Source organism: Chelonoidis abingdonii, chromosome 9, assembly GCF_003597395.2.
Source record: "Chelonoidis abingdonii isolate Lonesome George chromosome 9, CheloAbing_2.0, whole genome shotgun sequence".
NCBI classification, from domain to species: domain Eukaryota; kingdom Metazoa; phylum Chordata; order Testudines; family Testudinidae; genus Chelonoidis; species Chelonoidis abingdonii.
In genome coordinates this window covers 81762431-81784594 of record NC_133777.1, presented here as the reverse complement: position 1 = coordinate 81784594, position 22164 = coordinate 81762431, and the positions used below count along the sequence as shown (strand labels likewise).

Here is a 22164-nt window from a genome sequence, read left to right as displayed (position 1 = left end):
ATATAATACATGGCCGTTGTGTTGTCTGTAAACACTGAGACACAACGGCCATGAAGATGTTGCTGGAACGCCTGGCACGCGAGGCAGACTGCTCTCAGCTCTCGGACGTTTATGTGGAGCGTCAGCTCCTGCGATGATCAAAGGCCCTGGGTACGAAGGTGACCGAGGTGAGCCCCCCAGCCGAGAGATGACACATCTGTCATCAGGGACAGCAAGGGCTGTGGTGGATGGAACAGTAGCTGTGCACACACCAGGGAGGGAGTTAGCCACCAGTTGAGGGAGCGTAAGGTGCTCGGGAGAGTGGTCACCAGAATGTCTATTGGGTCCCTGCCCGGACGGTAGACCGAATTGAGCCACGTTTGAAGGGGCCGGAGGCGGAGCCTGGCATATTTGGTCACATAAGTACAAGTGGCCATGTGGCCTAGTAGGCTCAGACACGTGCGAGCCGAGGTGGTCGGGGAGTTCTGCAGACCTCGAATGATCGCTGTGATCGTCTGGAAATGTGGCTGAGGTAGGTAGGCCGTGGCTCGAGTGGAGTCCAGGATTGCCCCTATGAAGTCCAGCCTTTGTGTGGGAACCAGTGTGGACTTTTCCGCATTGAGGAGCAGCCCCAACTGGGAGAATAGGTCCGTGATTATGTCCGCATGCTGTTTGACCTGAGTATGGGAGGTTCCTTTGGTGAGCCAGTCGTCCAGATACGGGAATACATGTATCTGCTGCCGGCGGAGGTGGGCGGCGGCGACGACGGCCATACACTTTGTAAACACCCTTGGGGCCGTGGAGAGGCCAAAGGGGACGACCATGAATTGGAAGTGCTGGTGATTGGCTACAAAGCGAAGATACCTCCTGTGTGGAGGGAAGATGGCGATGTGGAAGTATGCGTCCTTCATGTCGAAGACAGCATACCAGGGTCCAAGGACGGGATAATAGTCCCCAGGGAGACCATGTGGAACTTCAACTTGACCATAAACTTGTTGAGGCCTCGCAGGTCTAGGATAGACCTGAGGCCTCCCTTGGACTTGGGGATTAGAAAGTAGCGGGAGTAAAACCCTTTTCCCTTCTCGTCTGGTGGTATGTCCTCTATTGCTCCTGCAGCGAGGAGAGACTGCCCCTCTTGTAAGAGGACTTGCTCGTGAGAGGGGTCCCTGAAGAGGGACTGGGTTGGGGAGTGGGAAGGTGGGGTTGAAACAAATTGGAGGTGGTATTCTTTTTTCACCGTGCGTAGGACGAGATGTCTGAAGTCAATTGGGACCACGCCAGGAGGAAGTAGGAGAGGCGGTTGGAGAAGGGAGGAGAAAGATCCTGTCCTGAAACTGGTACGCCGTCCTCGTGCGTACCTTCAAAAGGTAGACTTAGGCCCCGGAGATGCTTTTGGGGGACCGTGGTTTTGACCCCCTTGGGGCCCGGACTGGCGTCTACTGCCATCCCGCCCGCGCCTTCTGTTGAAGTCTTGTCTGTGCTGGGGCACAAAGTACGGCTGGTGGGGTTGAGGCCAGAAGGGTCTGCGTTGGGTGACAGGCGTATGCATGTCCAACGAGCGCATGATGACCCTGTTGTCCTTTAAACTCTGCAACCTGGGGTCGGTCTTTTCAGAGAACAGACCCTTGCCATCAAAGGGTAAGTCCTGGATGGTGTATAGGAGCTCGGGTGGCAGATTGGAGACCTGTAGCCATGAGATACGCCTCATGGTGATACCTGAGGGCAGAGTTCTGGCTGCCAAGTCGGCCGCATTGAGAGAAACCTGGAGGGAGGTTCTAGCCACCTTCTTCCCTTCTTCAAGGAATGCGGCAAATTCCTGGCGAGAGTCCGGCGGTAGTAGTTCTGTGAATCTACCCACCTCCTCCCAGGTGTTGTAATTATAACGGCTCAGGAGAGCCTGCTTGTTGGCCACCCGGAGCTGAAGGGCGCCTGCTGAATATACCTTGCGGCCCAGTAGGTCCATTTGCCTAGCCTCCTTTCATTTGGGGACTGGTGCCTGTTGGCCACGGTGTTCCCTTTCGTTGACTGATTGGACAACTAATGAGGAGGGAGGAGGATGGACATATAGGTATTCGTACCCCCGGGAGGGTACCATGAATTTCCTCTTGACATCCTTTGCCGTAGGGGGGATGGAGGCTGGGGACTGCCATAAGGTGTCAGCAGTGGCCTGGATGGCCTTGATGAAAGGCAAAACCACCCTAGTGGGGGTATCCACCGACAGGATGCTCATAACTGGGTCGTCGACCTCTGGGACTTCCTCTACTGGAAGATTGATGTTGAGCGCTACCCTCCTAAGGAGGTCTTGATGGGCTCTGAGGTCTATCGGCGGGGGCCCTGATGATGAAGTCCCTACCACCGCCTCATCTGGAGAGGAAGAGGACGAAACGCCGGGGATGAGGGGGTCCTGAATGGCCTCTTGCTCTTGGGTTGGTTCCTGCTCCAGTGGTACCGGGGAACCTGGTGGATGGATCATCTGCTCCTCTGTCCCAGCTGGAGGGGGATGGCTAATGGTGGCCTCTGGAGCTCGATGCTCTGAGGAAGCAGAGCGGGTCTGGACCAATGGAGCACCTTGGGCCTGATGGTACGCCCAGGGTGTCAAAAGGAGCCACTGGTGAGGTCCCGGGTCTGAACCGGACCTCTGGAAAGACCCCGTAGGAACCCTCCGTATCTGGTCCTCGTTCGTAATAACTGGTCCCACCCGTGAGGGATGACACCGACAATCTGCCTGGATGGCCTCGGAGAAGCAGAGAAACCTTCGCGGCCTTGAAGGACTCATAGCACCGGAGACCTCAACTCCCCTCTTTAACGGGACCTTTCGATGTCCTCGAGAGGCTAATGGAACGCAACAGTACTCGAGATCGAAAAACTCAATAAGAGAGACCACCAACTATGCAAACAATACAAGACCGCACGGATAGCCTCAAGCAAAAAACAAGGGGTCTCGTAACCGGGAGGTCGATTACACCGAAGATCCTCTGGGTTCGAGTCCCCGTAGCGGGGACAACGAGCCGCTTCCGAGAGGCTCATGCTCGACCCTATGAAGATACGGAAACCATGCTGTACCCCAAAACACCGAGAGCTGCAGATGTGCCACAGCAACGTCGCGCGCACACTCCAGAGAGACCAGTGGAGAGCCGCGCCTGAGGCGACCACCAAGGAATGCCCAACAACAGAATCAATGCCCAAAGAGAGACAATCAAGAAACGCGGTGGCACCTCCCCAACTCTCCTAGAAGTGATGAGCACCCGGCTTGCACAGGTCGACCAGGGAGACTCATTTCCAAGCACCGCAGACCCATGACACCACCGCGAGCGCACATGAAGCGAGAGTGTGTCTCAAACCCTCGGAAGTGTCTGTGGGACCCCTACACACCTTAACTGCCATTTTTTGCACTATGACACTATACATTGAGACCAGCTGACCCAAATCCCACACATGTGAAGAATTACCTCCTAGAAGTATCCGGCTGTAAGGCCCGACTGCACCTGGCGAGCGCATAGGTCCGGGCGCGGCAGCTCTGCCCTGCAGAGACCGGACAATTCCACCCACCCTTAGGCACTCAAAGCGGACCATGACTGGGGCGTCGACAGGACAAGTGCCCGAGTCCTCGTTCCACACCCCAGCGAACAGAATCCTAAGTCTGGTCGCCACTCTCCAGAAACGCCTCAGGCGTGGAAGGCATCATGTGATGCTGGACACTCTTGACCACAGCGAGCTTACTCGCCGCGGCGACAACTAACTCACGCCTGCCACCCAACGACCTGCAGATGCCCTTCGAGTTGGGACCAACCGGAAAACGGTGCCTGATATAGATTAGAAAGCACGGCGGGTAATGAGTGCCGCAACGGGCGGTCTCCGATCCTATCGGGACAGCCATCCTCCTCGCGCTGTAGCGTGCGGGCGGTGCCGAGATAAAAGCAAACAGCCAGCGAGTCTTGGCCCCGGTACCCTTCCGACTTCAGGAAGAGAGCAAACGACTGAGAGCCCAATACCTAGATCAGGCGTCGGTGGTGCCGGTTCATCGCCGAGTAGTCATTAGAGAGGAACACGCGTCACCAGTGCGACGTCTACACGGTACACCGTACCGCCCCCACGGGGCCCGTAGGAGACCACTGACTCTCCACTGACTGACAGCGGCTCAGCTAGACACCCCCTCTACAACACGAAGGTCCGGCTTGGTGCAGGGTTTGCCTCATGACGATGAGTACTCATTCATCGCATGTCTGCTCTCTCTCTTTAGTTCATCCACCGCTTTGCGACAAGCCTCTGAAAGACTGCGCACTAGCTGTAGTGCGATTCCCCGGGCCACTTCAAAACAGGACGTTGTGTGGGCCCCCAGCTGGCATCAACGGTATGGGGGAAGAGATACCACCGTAGCACAGCATGGGCAGCCGGTAGGGGAGGGCTACAACCCCAAGCCCGACCTAACAACTAAAAAAACTAACTATACATCTAAGGAAGACAAAAATAATCTCCAAGAACCCAGCTTATCGTCTCACCAGTAACAATGAGAAACGATGAGTACTAGGGCGAGGTGGAGGTCAGCTAAGCCGCAATCCACTGTTCCAACGACCGACATGGGTGGTAGGAAGGAACTGAAGGGTGGCCGGGTCGGCTGGGGTATATATCCGGTGCCATAGTGGCACCACTCCAGGGGGCGCCCAGCCGACCTGCTGAGTGTTGCTAGGGTAAAAAGTCTTCCGACGAACGTGCACGCGGCGCACACACACCTAACTGGAATGGATATGAGCAATCACTTGAAGAATGGTGACAGGTATTTTAAAAAAATTAAATTGCTGATGTGTATATGAAACTAAGTCACATGACCCAACTGGAATAGTGGAACAGACAACCGAGGGACTATCTAAGGTTGGTATTTGGATGAAGGCTAGATGGCTACCACTCAATCAAGACAAGACAGAGGAAATACTAGCGAGTGGGAGGAAGACACTGGTAGAGTTTGCAGAATTTGGGCTGTCCGCATCAGTTTAACCAACAGTGTGAATTTTAAATTGATTTTGTTAAATCAGTGCACCCTGCTTATATAGATATTATAGTGGCAGTCTTACCAAGGGAGTGGTATGGCCATTTGTGTCGCGCGCATGTGCACACGCACACGCACACACACACACACACACACACACACACGTAACTGAGATGTGCTGGTAGATCCTGTGTTGCTCCTTGAGGACTAGATAGGCTCAGATTTAACAAAAAGAAATGCTTTCTTTTCAGCTGCAGGGACCTTATCACCGTTATCCATCACTTTGTTATTTTGAGATTGGATTCCTGTAATGTGCTCTTTTTAGGGCAATGCATCAAGACCACTTGGAAGCTGAAACTAAAGCAGGATTCGGTGTCCTCTTATTGAGCATAGTTTCCTACCATGAGCACACTCTGCAGTGCTCTAGGATCTGCCTCCAATGGGTTTCTGGGTCAAAAATCAAGGTATTGGGTTTTAATTAATAAAGTCCTAAATGATTTGAACTGCAGCTACTTTGGAACTCGCTTCCCCCGTGCTCTTCTAGAACCTAAGTTTGGTCTAAACTTTCAGGCCTGTTGCAAAGCTCTTTTCCCCGCTCCCTCAACCTTTTACGGAGGGTTGGGGGTGCCTTGAGGGCTGGAGGGATGTGTTTTGTTTCAAGATGCAATGAGCAGCCCTTCAGACTTTACTGCATGACTGTTGTATTGTGTGTTACATTATGTCAAAGCACAGGATGGGCACCTGCACCTTAGATGTATTTAGTTATCTGAAACAGTCTTGCAAAATGATGACATTACCACTCCAAACACGGTATACGCACTCAGATCAAACTTTAAACACCCTGGTGGACCAGGGAGGTACCTGTACAGCTAATCCCTGATGCTTGGTGGTTCTCTCTGTCTTTCAGAAAAGGGATTCTTAAACGTATTCCTGAAAAGTTCTTACTTCTTGTGTAACTTTCAGAGGATATTTCTTATAGTTGCTTTCCACCAGGTGGCTCTCAAGACACAGAATATGAGAACTGCTAGTAGCATACCTACCAGACCAGAGGAGATTTGATAGTTCAGTTCTTTAATGTGTTTTAAATTAAGTTTTAGTCAGTGTTAAAATTGGGAAGCACTCAGAAAAAAATCAAGAATGCTTTACTGTAATCTTTGGGAGAAAAGCTGCAACGGGATTTGCAGTGATTTTTAAAAGAACATTACTAGTCCAGTGGTAGTTAATACTAGACATAGCAGGGGTGCTTAAGTTTTAAGTATTTGTTTTCTCATAGCTGTAATAGAGCAGTAAATTCGGGGGCGGGGGGGAGAAGATGGACAGACCTTCAGCTCTGTAGCTTATCTCCTGTGACTTTTCTCTTAAATATTCATATTCAGCTCATTTTAGAGGTCATACTTGAAGCTTCTAACGTGCTTCGGAGAGTCCATTCCATACATTGGATGCCTTCCATGTACAGAATGTCTGCTGAGCTTTTGATATTTTACAAATGGCATGAATGTGATATGCCACCTACATTCTTAAGTTTGGTGGTGTCTTTCCTTCTCAGAATCTTTCTGTGTTTCATTTATCCTCTCTCGTAACAAGACCAAAAGGAACACCCAATGAAATTTGAAAGGCAACAAATTTAACTTATCGAGGAATATTGCTGCCCCTGACTATTGGAGTCCAAGATCTTAGCAGTATTAAAAGAACTAGATATTTGTATGGGCAATGAAAACACTAAACAGAATTTTTAAAAACCTAAGGAATATAAATAATTCGTGCTTTAAGGCATAAGCCAACCACTAACTGCCTGGGGTTAGAAAGACACTTTTCCTATGAATAGATTCCGTAAGTATTAGGGAGTTTCTTGTGTCTTGCCCTGGGCCAAGCTGATACGCCATTTTGGAAATGTAAGATTTTCAACTTTAAAGAACTTTAGTCCTTGGTGGGTTGCAAGAGACTGGTCTTGAACCAGTAAAAAATGCCATGTTTTTTACAGTGCTTTTAACATCTCTCTTGGGCCAGTCCAGTATCTCCTGTTGTGATTCTCAGAGCAAAGGGGCTTAAACATTGACATTTCCCCTACAGTTGAAGCCTTCTTAAAAAAGATGTTATATTTGTGCATGTGACATTCTGTGAGCAGAGTCTCTTTGGGGCAGGACTGGGCCCTGAACCATTTGGACCTGTGGGTGCTATTGTAATCTGAATAACCCATCTCTGTTCCATGAAGAAGACAGCCAGAGAAGTCAGTCCAATAGGCCTGCCTGCATTTGTGGTCACCTAGTGAGTCAGTTGGTTTTCTAGACTCTTCGGATGTTAAACCACTGACCCTCTTGATAGTTGGGAAGATCAAACATGAAAATGAGTAATTCTCTAAAGACATACATTTACTGAGACACGTGCTCTTGCCAGGATATCAGTTTTCTGGAAATGTTTGTTTTGGCCAAATGCAAGCAGAATTTGAAATGTTTTTTATCCTAAAAAAATATTTCTAGAACTGGGTGTGGAAAGCTTTCATTATAGTTGAGAACCTGTTTTTGCATTAAAATACAAACTGTCTTCTATTTTGGGAAGAAAATTCATGGAAACGTAGTACAGTATGTACAATATATGAAACAAATTCCAAGGCGGAGTAACATTCTGGACAATTCTTAATTTGTCTAGACGGTTTATTTCAGTATCTCCATACAGCCTCTGTTTTTACAGCAGAAACAGAAGGCAAAACACTTAAATATCTTAATATAGGTAGTGATTTTTAGTGAGAAATCTAACTAATGGCAAACCTATTGAAGCTGTCAAAAATAAAGTATCCAAGTGGCACTTAATTTTGTCAGCAAGAGTAATATATAGAATTGGGACTTCACGGTTGTGCTGTAGAAATGTAGTAACTATTCCAAACCTCTAATTATTTTTATGGGAAGTCATAAGTATGCAATATAGCTCAAGGCTAGTTATAAAACTAAGATATCTTCAGTATTTGAGTTGTTTTGTGTAAAAGAGTTTTAATTCCACAATATGACTGGGAAAGTCATTCTGTTTGGATGAAAAATGTCTATACTCAGAAGCAGAACAGGGTGAATGAAAGTTGCATAAAATAGCAGAACCTTAGCGGCTAAAAGGAAAACAAACGTTTGTGGAGTGTTTTTTTGCATTCTTGAATTCTCTTAGAGGCTTAAACTTTGTCTAGCAATTTTGCCTCTACTGTTTTGTAATAATTTTAGATTTCTTATGCATGGAGCTGATGTGAAAGATCTTTCACAATGAGGTTTAAGGAGCTATTTTTAAAAACACATACATTTCCTTTTTGCGTGCTTGTTTATAATTCTTACAGAGTTGGCTAACTTAAGAAAAAAAAGTGTTTCCAACAGACTCTTTCCTCATTCTGTTTTCTTCTCACTGGTCATTCAGTGAAATTATAATGTTGATTTTGTGACTTTACAGTAATTTCAGTGGCAACAGACTGTCAAACAGTTATAGCTTTGTTAAAGGATCAAGTGGAGGGAGAAGCAGGGCAGAGATAAGAGCTCTCAGACAAAAATATCTTCAGTAGCAAAAGGGAAACATGAAAATATGGAATTTTTTACTAAATGATTGAAAATCTTTGTATGATTTCCAGGTGGTGGCAGGGAACAGCTTTAACATAACTTAAATAACTTTCACTAGCACTGGCAACTCTAAACATTCATTTCTGAGATAACTTTCATAAGACAGATTAAAATTACTAAGGCGCCAAAACATGCTTTAAGTGGGAATTAAAAAAAAACAAAACAAAAAGCCCACCACAGTATAACTACTTCTAGGCCAGACTAATGAACTATATTTTACCTGCATTTGAAACAGTGTGCTACGTATACTGGCCCTGTAGAAAAAGAACTGGTATTCATGTATTTAGAAATGCTTCATTGCTTGTTTGGTTGTCACTTGCCAAAAGAGTCCCTGGATTTTTCAAACAATCTCTTAACTACCTCGACTTTGCAGCAGAATATGAAATAGTATTAGCAATTTGCTAGTAAACGGCTTGTGCAGTAGTAATTAGCATTATTATATACAGGACCTGTTAATATCCTGAGTCTCAAAGTAATATAAATGGTGGTAGTTTGCCGTTGTACTTAAATCTGGCTGTAGTAAATCAATATTACAACCCCCCACTTTACACTAGAAACAAGTGTTAGTTTTGGCATGCAAGGGACACTTACATCAGTTGTATTCAGAATAAAGATAGTTTTATGACTCAGTGAACAGCTCTGTGGATTTTGGAAGGAGATGTCACCCTTCAAGAGTTTCTCTTTTACTGAATGCTAAGGACAATCTGCTAAAGAGATTTCTGAAGGTTGTGAGTGTAATTCAAATTACTTGAGGAGGTTTAGAACTGAAAAACAGTCCTCTTCCACTAGCCTGTCTAGACTAGAGACTTGGGTGTTTGCATCATAGCAACTGATGGCATCACCCAGCCACCAAATACAGAGTTCTTTACTTAGGTGTCTATAAGGCCATAAAATGGTGCAGGGTAAATACTGGATCCTGCACACAGTTTTTGGCAGACAACTGTAGGAAGAACTTTCTCAGATGCTGCTGAAAGTTACTGATAAACGGTAGACACTAAATTTAAACATCTTCATGATCTAGGATTTTAAACTGTTTGTTTTTAGAAGTGAGCTAAGAAGCTTTTTAAAAATTACATATTCATCTAGATTATTTTGGTTAGATGTTGTAGTGGCCCTTGGAGTATACTATGACCATGGATTTGCAGACTAACAGTTGGTCACATAATACTAGGGAATCCAGAGTCAAGATTTGTTTGGCCTTGAATTATCTTAAATCCTTTACTTAATTTCTTTTGTTTTCTGGCTGTTAAGTGAACGTTCTTATCAGAGTGGACCTTGATTATATTAAAAGCCATTAGTTCACTCTGTCAATAGAAAAGTAGTAGCACCAAAAATGATAAATGTTGCTAAAATAAGATGAAAGTTGTCTTGGAGGTTTTGTCATATACAACTTATTTATAAAAAAAGTAGGCTAAAGAGTTATAATCTAGGTGTGGAGGAGCCAGTTTGTGAAAAACAAGGTGTATGAAACTAGATTAGGAAATTCTTTTACAGATTAGTCATCTGTTACCAAGGTCAAATCTTACCCTCTAATTCCTTCACTGCCTTCCTCTTCCTTCCAAGCTCCTCTGCTTCAATGCTGTAAACAGAAGTGTTATGCACATCTCTGTTATGTGGCATCCACTGATGTGTTTGAACAGCTGCTCCCACCACCATCTATGTGCTCCAGTCCTTCCCATCTTCCTTCAAATCCCACCATAACCCCCATTTTCACTATGCTGTCCTTGCCAATGAGACTTCCTCACCTACCTGTATTTAAATTGTTCTGCCATATATTGTAAATGGAATTCAATCAAACTTCTTGGGGAAGAGACTTGGTGTTTGGAAAGCACTGGGAGTTAGGCCCATAGGTACTTTTGAAAATCCTACTAAGCATCTATCTATACCTTTAGGCACCTAAGTACTTTTAAAATCTGACCCTGAGAACTGAAAGACTGCATATTCCATTTCCAGTCCCCTGAGCCTTCTGGTCCCCCCAGAACTGGAGTTCTCTGATAGACTCACATTAATGGATACAGTTCTATAACTTTTTGAAAAACTTGGATTTTGCCCAGTTTGATCCCAATTATGCTGACTCTTTCAATGCTATGTAGTTGTAGTTCTTTGCTACTAATTATAATTTAACTCCACCAGGTGGCTGTCAAACTATGTGATAGCATTGCCTCGAGGGCCTAGGCTAACTTAAAGGTTACTCCTAAATAGTCCACTACGTGAGCCTATAGTCAGTTTTCAGAGTGTTGGTTGGGACTTTAATTGTGGCTCCCGTAGAACTCTATATAGGAATCTTTTTTTATAATCTATCCCAGCTCAGACACTTTGGTTACCTTCCAGACCTGAGGGAGAGCTCTCTGTGGTTTGAAAGCTTGTCCCTTCCACTAACAGAATTTGGTCTAGTAAAAGATACCTCACCTAGCTTCTATCTCTCAGATCCTGGGACCAACATGGCTACCACCCTGCAAACAATTAAATGTCTGACAGCTGATAATTTACTCCATCATCTTGTTGTGCGTTTTCAGTCATAGTGACAGTTTCTAATGACTTGGCTAGGAATGACATTGGCTACTTGTATTTCATTCCATGCCCTTATAGCTTGTATATTGTTTAAAAGATTGTTGTGAACCAAGTAACGGTTACTGGTACAGCCTCTTGCAAGTATATGAACTTGGAGGAACATACTTGCAGATTTACTTCAGTGTTTAAGTAGGTAGGCAAAAGTGACAAGAATTCTCCTTTTTTGTCCCAGCTGGAATTTGGATGAGCACCCATGATAGAAGCCAGGCCTGCACCTTCAGTATTTAAGCTGCCTTCTTATTTCTTCCACAAAATATCCTTAATGTGCTCCATGGTGTGCATTGTTAGATGCAATCCTGCAGAGCATACTTAAGGCTAGAAAAAAACGTATTAATTAAAATAACTTCGTAAAACTTTTCTGTAACTCTTGCTTGCTACAGCATTTATCTCCAGGCTAGCATTAGTCTAGGCTATAGTAACAAGTTGGGAAATAAGCTTTTGGAGTCAATACAAGTATTGGTAGTTTTTAATATCTATTCTGAGTATTACAGTCCAGCTGAATTTAGCCTTATGTCTAAGACTTTTCTAGATGAACTGTACTCTTGGTATTGGCTTTACCATCTTATCATGTGTTTCTCTGATTTTTGTATAGGCATCATAGGAACAGAAGACCCTGCTGCAGATGTGTCTACAAGCGGGGGTGTGAGATTTTACCCCTGGACAATAGACAATAAATATTATTCTGCTGATATTCACCTGTGTGTGGTACCAAACAAATGTCTTGTGACAGCAGAAATTGCTGAATCTGTCCAGGCATTTGTGGTTTACTTCGACAGCACAATAGTAAGAATGTGTTTTGTTCCTGTATATTATCTTCTCATGCACTATCCTTGGGACTGTTGCTATAATTAAGTTATCTTTATGTTCCCCAGAGCCTGTGTTGGTTGCTTTTTAGGCTGGTCCTGTAATGCAAGCTAGAGCAGCCTTAAATTATGCCTCTTAACAGTGGTCCTTAGGAACCATTATGGCAATTAGGGAAGCCACAGTTCCTTGCCCCACCATCTTCCCTTACGCCAATCCCAGGAAAAGAGGTAACATAAGAGCGAGTACTTCACCGTATGCATCAGATATTCCTGCTACATTGGGGCCATTCTTTTCAGACTAGTTGATTTTAGAGCTGGTTGATGCAGTTGTGCAAAGCTGCTGTAGCACAGCCAGGGATCAGGGCAGATATTTTTAAGGATTCACCCTCATCCCTTTAATGAAAATAAGAGAGTCCCAACATGGTTGGAGTCATCCAAACAGTCTTTCAGTAAAATCAGCAAAGGCCATGAGATTCCTATTACTTCTAAGGCAAAACAAAAACACAAGGAGAAAATGTCAATTTGGGATGGAGAACCTGTCACATCACGAACAAGAAAGGGCACAAATCTATTTCAAGCTCCCTCCCATTTGAGGGACACGTTTCACCTGGCACTGCAAGATTGTCTCCAGATAAACAGTCTGCAGCAGCAGTAAAGATAATTAATTAGCTTCAGTGATGCATGAACTTTAAGCCTCATTGAAACTGCTTAAATGTTAATTTATTATGTAACAAATTAAAAAATCCTACGTAATCTAAGTTAGGAATGCTCAGTTAATTTGCATAGTTTGATATTTAAGATCCGAACAAGTGAGATGAACTCAGCCATGGGGGACACAGGATATTTGCTGTTCCTGTTTTTCTCTGGTTAAAAATGCATAGTTTAATATATTACTATTGTGAACATATCCTAAGATATACCAACTGTACAACACAGATGACCTGGCATTGCTGTTGGAACCTTAACCCACTCATTTTGTGACTGTCTCTTTTAACCATGCAGCTTTAAGCATTACATTAACAGGATTTTAAAGATTCATTTTAAAGTTGCCAAGTGCTTTGAGGTGTTCATACAAGAACTTTTGTTTTTTTCCTCCAGAAATCTGGTCTTGACAGTGTCTCTACATGGCTTCCCCTGGCAGAAGAATGGTTACCAGAGGTTACGATCTTAGTGTGTGACAGAGTATCTGAAAATGGTGAGATGCTAAAGGATATCAGAGTTTGGCTGGAAAAAGTAATCTTGCATGCGGTTTTCTTGGCAAACTTACTACAGTTATATCTTATGGCATATGGATAAGAGCTTTAGATTTGACAGGGAGGAACTGAGTTACTCACGTGACTGATGATTGGATGGAGCCTTTTACTTTAATTGCAATTTAAATCCAACCCAGGTTGGTAGTGACATAAGCGTACCATCTGATGGCTGCTTATTTGTCTGAACGACATGCTTGGGCTGGCCAGTTTCTCGAGGACAAGTGTACACACTGAAAAGTCACCCCCCCCCCCCATTTGGTACTTATCAACACCATTGACAGTATTAACTGGGAGGTCACATTACTGAATGGGCTGAAATACACTTGCCTGTACAGGTGGTCCACGTGCGTCCGAGTTGGGGCATATCAGTAGGATCATGGGGTACTGACTGTAGTGTGAAAGAAGAAGAGTCAGCCTTTTGGGGTAATTTTCTTGTGTAAATCCATGTGCTTTTATTGGATATAAGAGCAAGCTTGATTCCGGTGTTAGCATGCATTGTGCAAAGGCCAATTAATTTAGCTCAGGATCAAGCCCTTAGTAGAAGTAATCCCTGTTATGGCTTTTCATGTACGTCAGTCTCAACTCTAATTGCAAAAAACAAGAATTTATACATGATTTTTAAAGAGGGAAACAGTGATTTAAGATATGGGGCAGTTTAACTCAAAGGCCTTTAGAATCTTTATTTGTGATGTTAGTAATGGACAGAATGCAACTATTTCTGTATTTCCTTTGTTCCCATACAATCAAAGCAAGGGGACAGGTTTTTTGGGAGTTGGGGAGGGTATAAAAAACTTCTGCACTGATGGTAGTGTAGAGATTAAAAAATTAGATGTTTAGAACGCAGCTTATGTTTCATATCCTTAGGTGTGAACCGACAAAAAGCTCAAGAGTGGTGCATCAAACACAGTTTTGAGCTGGTGGAACTGAGCCCAGAGGAGCTGCCTGATGAAGACGGTAGGGTTACAACCTGTTATTTTTAGAATGAGTAAAATTACAAAGCTGATTGTGAAGCAATTGAAAGGGGCTTGCAATTTGTTTCTGTACTACCAGGTTTGTCTGCGGAATACTCTGATTTAGAGCAGTGCTTTTCCTGTCAGGGCTAGGAGGGGTTGGTTGTTTCCTCCAGGGTTTTCTCCTCCAAAATACACTGCTGGTGATGTAGCACCTACATAAAACCTGTTTTGTGTTCCCTCTTCTGGCTTTGTGGCAGCTGTTAACTAATCCCAGTGCTTTGATGAGATAGTTGATGGTCATGTATAAAAAACATTTATACTCAATTTCCAGATTCATTTGAAAGAAAAAAAAGTGGTGGGGGGGGGGAGGGAAGGATGTATTTTTACAGCTTTGAAGACTTTTAAAAGCACCAAATATAAAATACAAACATTGTTTAATGATCTCTTGTCTTTGGGCTACTAAATTACCTTTTGATTAAAAATGTTTTTAATTTTTGTTTGAGAGAGGTGTGTGTGAGGGGGGTCATGCAGGAAACAAACCAGTTTCAGAATCACTTGTGTGGCCGTGTATTCAAAATTAAAACCCATGAAGCAAAACCGGTTGTGTCATGTTGACATCTGTGATGACAAATGTGATATGTTCCGCTCTTGTGGTTGAGTTCTGGCACCTCCTGATGCAGATCTCCTGTGTGTTGAGAAAAGGAAAGCATTTACTGCTTCAATAGCGCCAACACAGTCAGCTATATTCCCAAACATCAGTTATTCACTACTACTTATGTCAGTTCAAATACACTGAATGCTGTGTGAATGCACAACTGTCAAGGAGAGCTTAATTTCACCCACAGAATCTCTATGCAGAAAGTTACAAGGTTCTGTATTTCACAGAGCCTTCATTACTGGTGCTGTACCAGAAGGAAAGAACCCAACTCGTCTTTTAGATCAGTTTGAGTTTGCAGGCCTGGCAGTTAGGGAAAATAGCTTGTTTTGACTTGTAAACTGAGCTCAATTGATACAGAAGTTACTGGGAGACAGTTATGAAACCCCATGGTATCATTTTTAATCACTTTTCAGAGTAGGGTTGTACTTTAAAGTTACTAATGCTTTCTTTCAATGGAAATTTCTTTTAAATATGCCTTCTTTTTAAAGTGTGACTCACTTGTTTAGATGCAAATAAAATACGTAATATTAATAATCAGCCAGGATGTTAGTTTTTGAGTGATGATACATAAACTCTAGCTCTCATACCTTTCTAACGTTAACATACTGAATCACCGTGGCTCAGACATTGAAGGAAATACATTCTAATGAGTAACTTGTTTCCCCTGTAAACCTGTTGCATGAAATGCTTAAACAGGAATATAAAATGGATGCAGCACAGAAATAGTGCCAAGATCTGTTAAAAATTACCAAAGGAGCTGCTCCAGTTGACTTGGAGCTCTCATTGTGACTACAAGATCAGTCAGCTATTTTGTGTAATAAGAGCAGGAACTATTAATTCAGCCTCATGACAATCACTCTGATGCTTTGTCTCCTGAGAGACCCTGCTCTTTGGCTTTTTGTTTGTATTTTATACCTAAGGGTCACTGGCACCTTGAAATCTATTTTTTAAAAGGCGTTAAAGGTATTGTCGCTTCCTAGACCTGCCCCTGAGTCATCCCACAAATGTTCATGGGTTTTTTGTTGTTTTTTTGCAGTCATATTTTCCGATCCTAAAATGTTTCTCTCCCCTCTTTTGCTTTGTGAGAGACCTCCACAAACAGAGGAAACTGACTAATCCAAGGAAATGGTGAAACTGACTATACAAAGTGCTGTCAGATGCTTGCAATAAGCAAACTGAAATAATAAAAATAGCTGTAAAGTTATAAGAACTTAGGAGCAACGGGAGTTAGTGTCCAGAGAGAAGTAATTTTAGGCTTTTCCTATAATCCTATTCCAATCAATCAAAATTTAATCAGACTTTTTATATTTTGTGTCCTAGAGCTTTTAAATAGTAGAGCATGGACATTTTATGAACAGGAAATGGTCAGCTGGCCAAACATCTCTTCCCTATTCAGTGGTCTATTTCAATAGTGAACTGCAAAGGAACAAAAAGGGGGGTTGCCTCCTTTTTGGCTATTTTATGGTGTATAAAGATCAAATTGTTGGAGGGATGAGAGGTGGATTGCTTTTTACATTCAGGACTTGTCATAATTCTAGCAGTTTTTTCCATCAAGAGCAGAACAGACAGCAATACTGTGACACCTGCTTCGCTATGAGGAGACACAATTTCAGTTCCTAGTGTTTCACTTCGTAGCACACATACCTGTAACTCAGATGTCTCAGAAATATGCAAGGGGAATTTGTTAAATATTCAGCATATTCCAACCCTTCAATTTAAGGCTGAGAGAGCTCAATCAATGTTGCTTAGACCCACAGAAGACATAAAGCAATGTATAAAAAAATTACAAAACTTGGCAAAAATGTAGGGTATCAGAGGCAAAAAGGGACAAATGTTTTTCCCTTAGCAGGTTCCTTTTTACATCCCTTCACTTTCAGTACTAGTCTGCTCGGCAGCATAGGACAAGCACTCACATGCACAGCTGATAAATATTCAGTGGTTAAGTATGTAAGAAATTTTTCCAGTGATTAGGAGAGGTCTGTCAGGCCTACTTCTGAAGCCTAACCTAATCCTGAGAGGGCTGAGTCTTTTCAAACCCAGCCCTTCCCCCTGAACCTGTCAGCACCACTGCTGCCTTTTCCTTAGCGCTCAGCTTAGTGAGGGCTTCCCACAGCCCGTCTTCCTGTGCAATCTGTCTCCAGCCATTTCCTACCCATGGGTTCTGCGCAGCAGCAGCTGCTGTCTTGCTGCTCTGTGTGCACTGCAGAGTGAGTTTGCCGACAAGTCATAGCACCTCTCACTCAGTGTAGTGGTGGGCCTGAAGATGCCACCGCAACACCCTGACAGGCAGGGGGAAGTGATCAGAGCCTCCCTCTCCTGACCTGGAGAGAGCTGGATTGTTTTCTAACCTGACAAAGCCCTGACACTGGTAGTCAGGTCCCTTTGGATTGGGTTGCAAGCTCTAGTAATTGGAATCTGGGACAGAGGGCTGCTCTCTGTTCCATTTCTACTGTTGATGCACCATATGACCCTTTCCCCAGTTTAGTTTTCTACTATCATGCATGTTAGGGTTCAGAATCACTTTGATAAGAATTACATGGGTTTTGTCTTCTTTGTTTAGATGACTTTCCAGAGTCCACAGGAGTGAAACGAATCGTACAAGCCTTGAATGCCAATGTCTGGTCTAATGTAGTAATGAAGAGTGGTATGTAACCAAGGTTTTCTCTGGTGTAAAGCTGTAATTCTGGATAAGTTAATACCAATAGTTTTCAGTTCTTACAGCTAGAGTTTTAAGTTCAGCAGGCTTTTAAAGTGGAAGTACTAGATCAACGCTTGCTAAACGGTAGATAAAAACAGAGCTCCTTCTGAGTGCTTTTGGGGCTGGCTGTCCAGCAATCTTTTCCAGGTGTCTTGCCCTAAAGGTAAATTTTGAGTCTCTCTCTCTCAGCATTCCTGCTATACTCAGAACTGTTATGTTGTTAGGGGTTGTATTCAAGCATTCCTTGTCTGTCTTTGGTAAGATAGATAATTCAGGGTCAAATGAAATAAAAGTTCACTCAACCAAAGCTCTGGCAGTGAGGCAGCCTGCCTCCGGTCAGTGCTGACTCTAAAACTTGAAATGAAGCTACCTCTAGTTCAGTGCACTTGCCTATCATGATTATATTGCCTCAGACTGATCCACAGATCAATTTTTCTTAATCTTTTTTAAAATATTGGCTAAAATAGGGTTGAAGGAAGAGATTTGATTTTCTGAGGAATCAATTTCATGTGTCCAACTTCATGGAACTGAACATTAACCTCCCTCCCCAAAGTAGGAGCATAATAGCACTACCTTATATTTCTGCTGTCTCAGCTACTGGTAAAAGCAGTGCCCAGACATATTCCATCCTGTACCTTGTATTCCAGAAGGCTGTAGTGGAGACTAAGTTAGCCTACTACTGCTAGTCACCCTTCACAAGATGACTTGGGCGTGAAAATATACAAAGCTCTCCATTTGTAAGCAATGGAAGCTTCAGAGTCCTTGTCTGGTTACATGGAAGTACTTGAGAACAGGAGAAAACATGGAAAAATCATCTCCCCAGGCACGAGGCCATCAAGTAGAGACTGTCAGATTGTGGAAATATCCACTTAGGCTTGGGCTTGTTAAAGCGGAAGAGAAGTGCTGGCCTAGCCTACTTAATTTTTGTAGTATAGGTACAACCATCTTTTCAAACAAAGAACCCTTCAGTTGCCCTTGCAAGTGCATAGGCTATCTAAGAAAATGTAGGAAGCTGGATTCTTGTGGAACACTTGCCTTTCCATTCACTATTGCACAAAATATCCCTCTTCCCCTTTGTGACCTCCTACTGTGCTTGTAAAAACTACCCACATGGGAGAGTACTATTAGGAAAATGTTCAATTAAAGACAAGTGTTTTTCCTTTACCAAAATGTTACTCACATTATCATCTGTTGCTTTTCAAGTCACCTCCTCTCTTGCATATATTTCATAGAATCATAGAATATAAGGGTTGGAAGGGACCTCAGGAGGTCATCTAGTCCAACCCCCTGCTCAAAGAAGGACCAATTCCCAACTAAATCATCCCAGCCAGGGCATTGTCAAGCCTGACCTTAAAAACCTCTAAGAAAGGAGATTCCACCACCTCCCTAGGTAACCCATTCCAGTGCTTCATCACTCTCCTAGTGAAAAAGTTTTTCCTAATATCCAACCTAAACCTCCCCCACTGCAACTGGAAACTATTACTCCTTGTTCTGTCATCTACTACCACTGACAGCAATCTAGAGCCATCCTCGTTGGAACCCCCTTTCAGGAAGTTGAAAGCAGCTATCAAATCCCCCCTCATTCTTCTCTTCTGCAAACTAAACAATCCCAGCTCCCTTAGCCTCTCCTCATAAGTCATGTGTTCCAGCCCCCTAATCATTTTTGTTGCCCTTCGCTGAATTCTTTCTAATTTTTCCACATCCTTCTTGTAGTGTGGGGCCCAAAACTGGACACATTACTCCAGATGAGGCCCAATCAATGTCGAATACTAGTACCTGGGCTCCTTCCCCCTCCCTATCTTCCCTCCCCCACCCCACATAGTGACAGAGCATTAAAAGGTCTTTGCTAGTTCCTATAACCAATTACCTAATGGTAGTGTTTTTCCAGTAGAACATGACTAAGTACTAAACTTGACATTGATTTTTTTAAATTGACCTGGTGACTCTGTCGCATTAAGTCAGAATGAGATTTCAAAAAAGGTTCCAACTGTATATAGCTGTGAGTGCGGTAAAAGCAATAGCCATCCTGAGATGGTGTAAATTATTTCATTAGAGTAGAAAACAGACTTATTTATTTTGACAGCTTGTTTCCTGGTTTTACATCCTGCATTTGATAGATGTTATATTACCGAAGAGCAGGACTCAGTCATATGCTGAATTGTACAGGGGGGGAGTTCCCATACATCACTAGTGTATTTGTAAAGGTCAAACTTCTGGAGAATCCAGATTTCAAGTTTCCACTATGCAATAACTACGTAGCATTGAGGTACAGTACTACCAACATGTCAGGAAATGAACTACATTTGACTTTCTTGCAGCTTGAGTATACTTTCAAAGGGGCATGACAGAACTCAGTTTGCCTAAATAAAACATTGTACAACCTGTAACAATCCTTTGTTTTCAACTTTCTCCTGATTCTTAAAACTGGCTGCAGCAGAAATAAAATTTTAGCTTCTCTGCTGGCTGATCCCTCGCTTTGCTTCTTACCTTTCATGTGAGGGGTTTTTACAGGAAGTGATTGCATAATACTAAGGATTTCTTCTATCAGCCTAACATACCATACCTTCTAAACTAGGATTGGCCATCAAGGCTACATCACAAATACCTATTTTATGTAGTTGTCTTACTTTAAAATCAGAAGATTTAGTTGTTTTGTACATTTGTAAGAAACTTTTTTTTTAAAGAATGGGAGATTGGACTGGATTCTTAATGGCTTTATAAAGAATGAATATATTAAATTAACTGTTGGAATATACATGCTTTCATTTCTCCAATAGTTCTAGTTACAATAGGGAGTAGAAAAACTTTGAAGAGCCTACAGGAGCCTTTTCTCTCTCTCCAGTAAGAACATGTTTGATGCTTCTTCCATACCCATCTCCTAAATAAGGCAGTACAGCTCTCTATAATAGAGCAAGATTATAGAGCAAAATGGGCATTTCAGTATAACATGGCTGAATTGTAACCATTCAACCCTAGTGTACTAAAATACTTGTTTTGTGAATAAAGTCTTGTAACTGTGAACTGTCACCGGTGCATCTTGGGGTACTTCAGTGAAGGGAAACGCAAAACAAAAGGAAAATAAATAGGCTTATCTGAGAGGCTGTGCAAGGACTTCCATCCTCTGGCAGGGGTAAAGCAGGTCCTTAGCTGGGGTTGGTCTCGGGAGTCAGATGGCTCTGTCACCTCCATGGATTAGGAGGGGCAAACAAAGTTCTCTGATATAAATGAAACAGTCCCTAGTCTTTGATGTTCTGGACTAGGCTGAGGAAGTGACTGGCTCTGCTACCCCCTTACAATGGGGGAAGAGGAACAGGATATTTGCTGTTTCTATGCGAAAAACTCCTTCAGCTGACTTCCCTTCCTGCTTAAGTACTTGCTCCAATGAGCCCAAGTGGAGACTGAGCAGGTTCACTGAGGTGAGGCCAGCTAACTAGTTTTCTCCTTTTTGCAGGGAGTTAACCCCTTCTCTGCCGGCTGTAGTGAGGTATGTAAGCCTGATTGTTTGAACAAATGCTGACTGCCAATTTCCAGTGGGACAAAGCAGGCATTTTTAGCATTCATATCCGAGATAAGGATTGTCAATCTACCTCTCCGATCTAGGACTAATTATTACCTATTCTGAACCTCAGATCAGAGTTTTGGGGACAAATTCCACATCTTGACATGGAGGAGAAAGCTGTTTAAAAGCTGCTCAACATTGTAGTATGTTCATTCTGCAGTTGTAGAGCAAGATATGCAGGCAGAGTGCTGGTGAGGTAGTCAAAGGTGTAAAGTTAATATAATCTTCAGCTGGATATGGCCACAACAGCTGTGGGGGAGAATGTTTCAATAGATACCAATGTAGTAAACATACCCTGGTTGTCAAATAAGCAAGTGTGGTGCTCAAAATGTTGCTCTGAACACAGGGAGCTTGCACTTCAGAGCTGTTGCAAACTTTGCCATTTGTGAAGCTGTAAAGAATCTGTTGCCAATAACCTAATGGAACCATAAATTATGCCATTTATCTGAGGGAGGGATTTAGCTAATTTTTGGGTCCTGGTTCATAGGAAGAATACTGTATAATGCTTTGCCCCATTCCTGAGCTGTATCCAGACAATAAAATAATCTTGTAGGGACACTTCTCAAAGATGTAACTGCAACGCCAAGGTCTGTGTCTGCCTACTCACAGATTGTGACAAGGAGCTGTTTCTCTCTGAGATCACTGCTGTATGGGGCAGTACTTTCAAACCAGTATACCAGGTTCCAAACAAGCTTGCAGAAGAGGGGGCAAACCTGGTGTCATTTCTCTATATAACATGAGCTCTAATTATACACATGGGAAGCCACCAAGACCTACACTATTACATCACAAAATCCATACCCCTTCACATGCAGGGATGTTCTCTCTACTACAGGCTGACTGTAATGTCCAGCCTACTTTCAGATGAGTCAGACTGCCTAATAATCTTTAGTTTTTACCACTCCTCCAAAAGACAGCTTTTCTGCTGCCTACAGAAACTTTTCAAACTCTTCATGTTGGGTTGTGGATTCCAATATATTATCACTTCAGCTCATGCTAATTTAGTTGGCATACTTCAGATGCTTTCAGTCTTCTTGCAGCCGAAGGTTTTTAAGGTGATCCAGTCAGCTAGACTGATTCACTTCTCCTCTGAGCCTCTGGCAAGTAACCTGTTTCATC

At 43.3% G+C, this 22164-nt stretch overlaps 1 protein-coding gene across 1 annotated transcript in view; it reads left to right on the top strand.

The window, feature by feature from the left end:
• Positions 1-22164, top strand: part of AAGAB (alpha and gamma adaptin binding protein) — a 50588-nt gene that overhangs the window by 19756 nt on the left and 8668 nt on the right. The window contains exons 2-5 of the mRNA XM_032764394.2: positions 11714-11904; positions 13023-13119; positions 14042-14131; positions 17349-17432. Coding sequence (XP_032620285.2) covers positions 11714-11904; positions 13023-13119; positions 14042-14131; positions 17349-17432 — 462 coding nt within the window. The remainder of the gene's footprint in view (positions 1-11713; positions 11905-13022; positions 13120-14041; positions 14132-17348; positions 17433-22164) is intronic.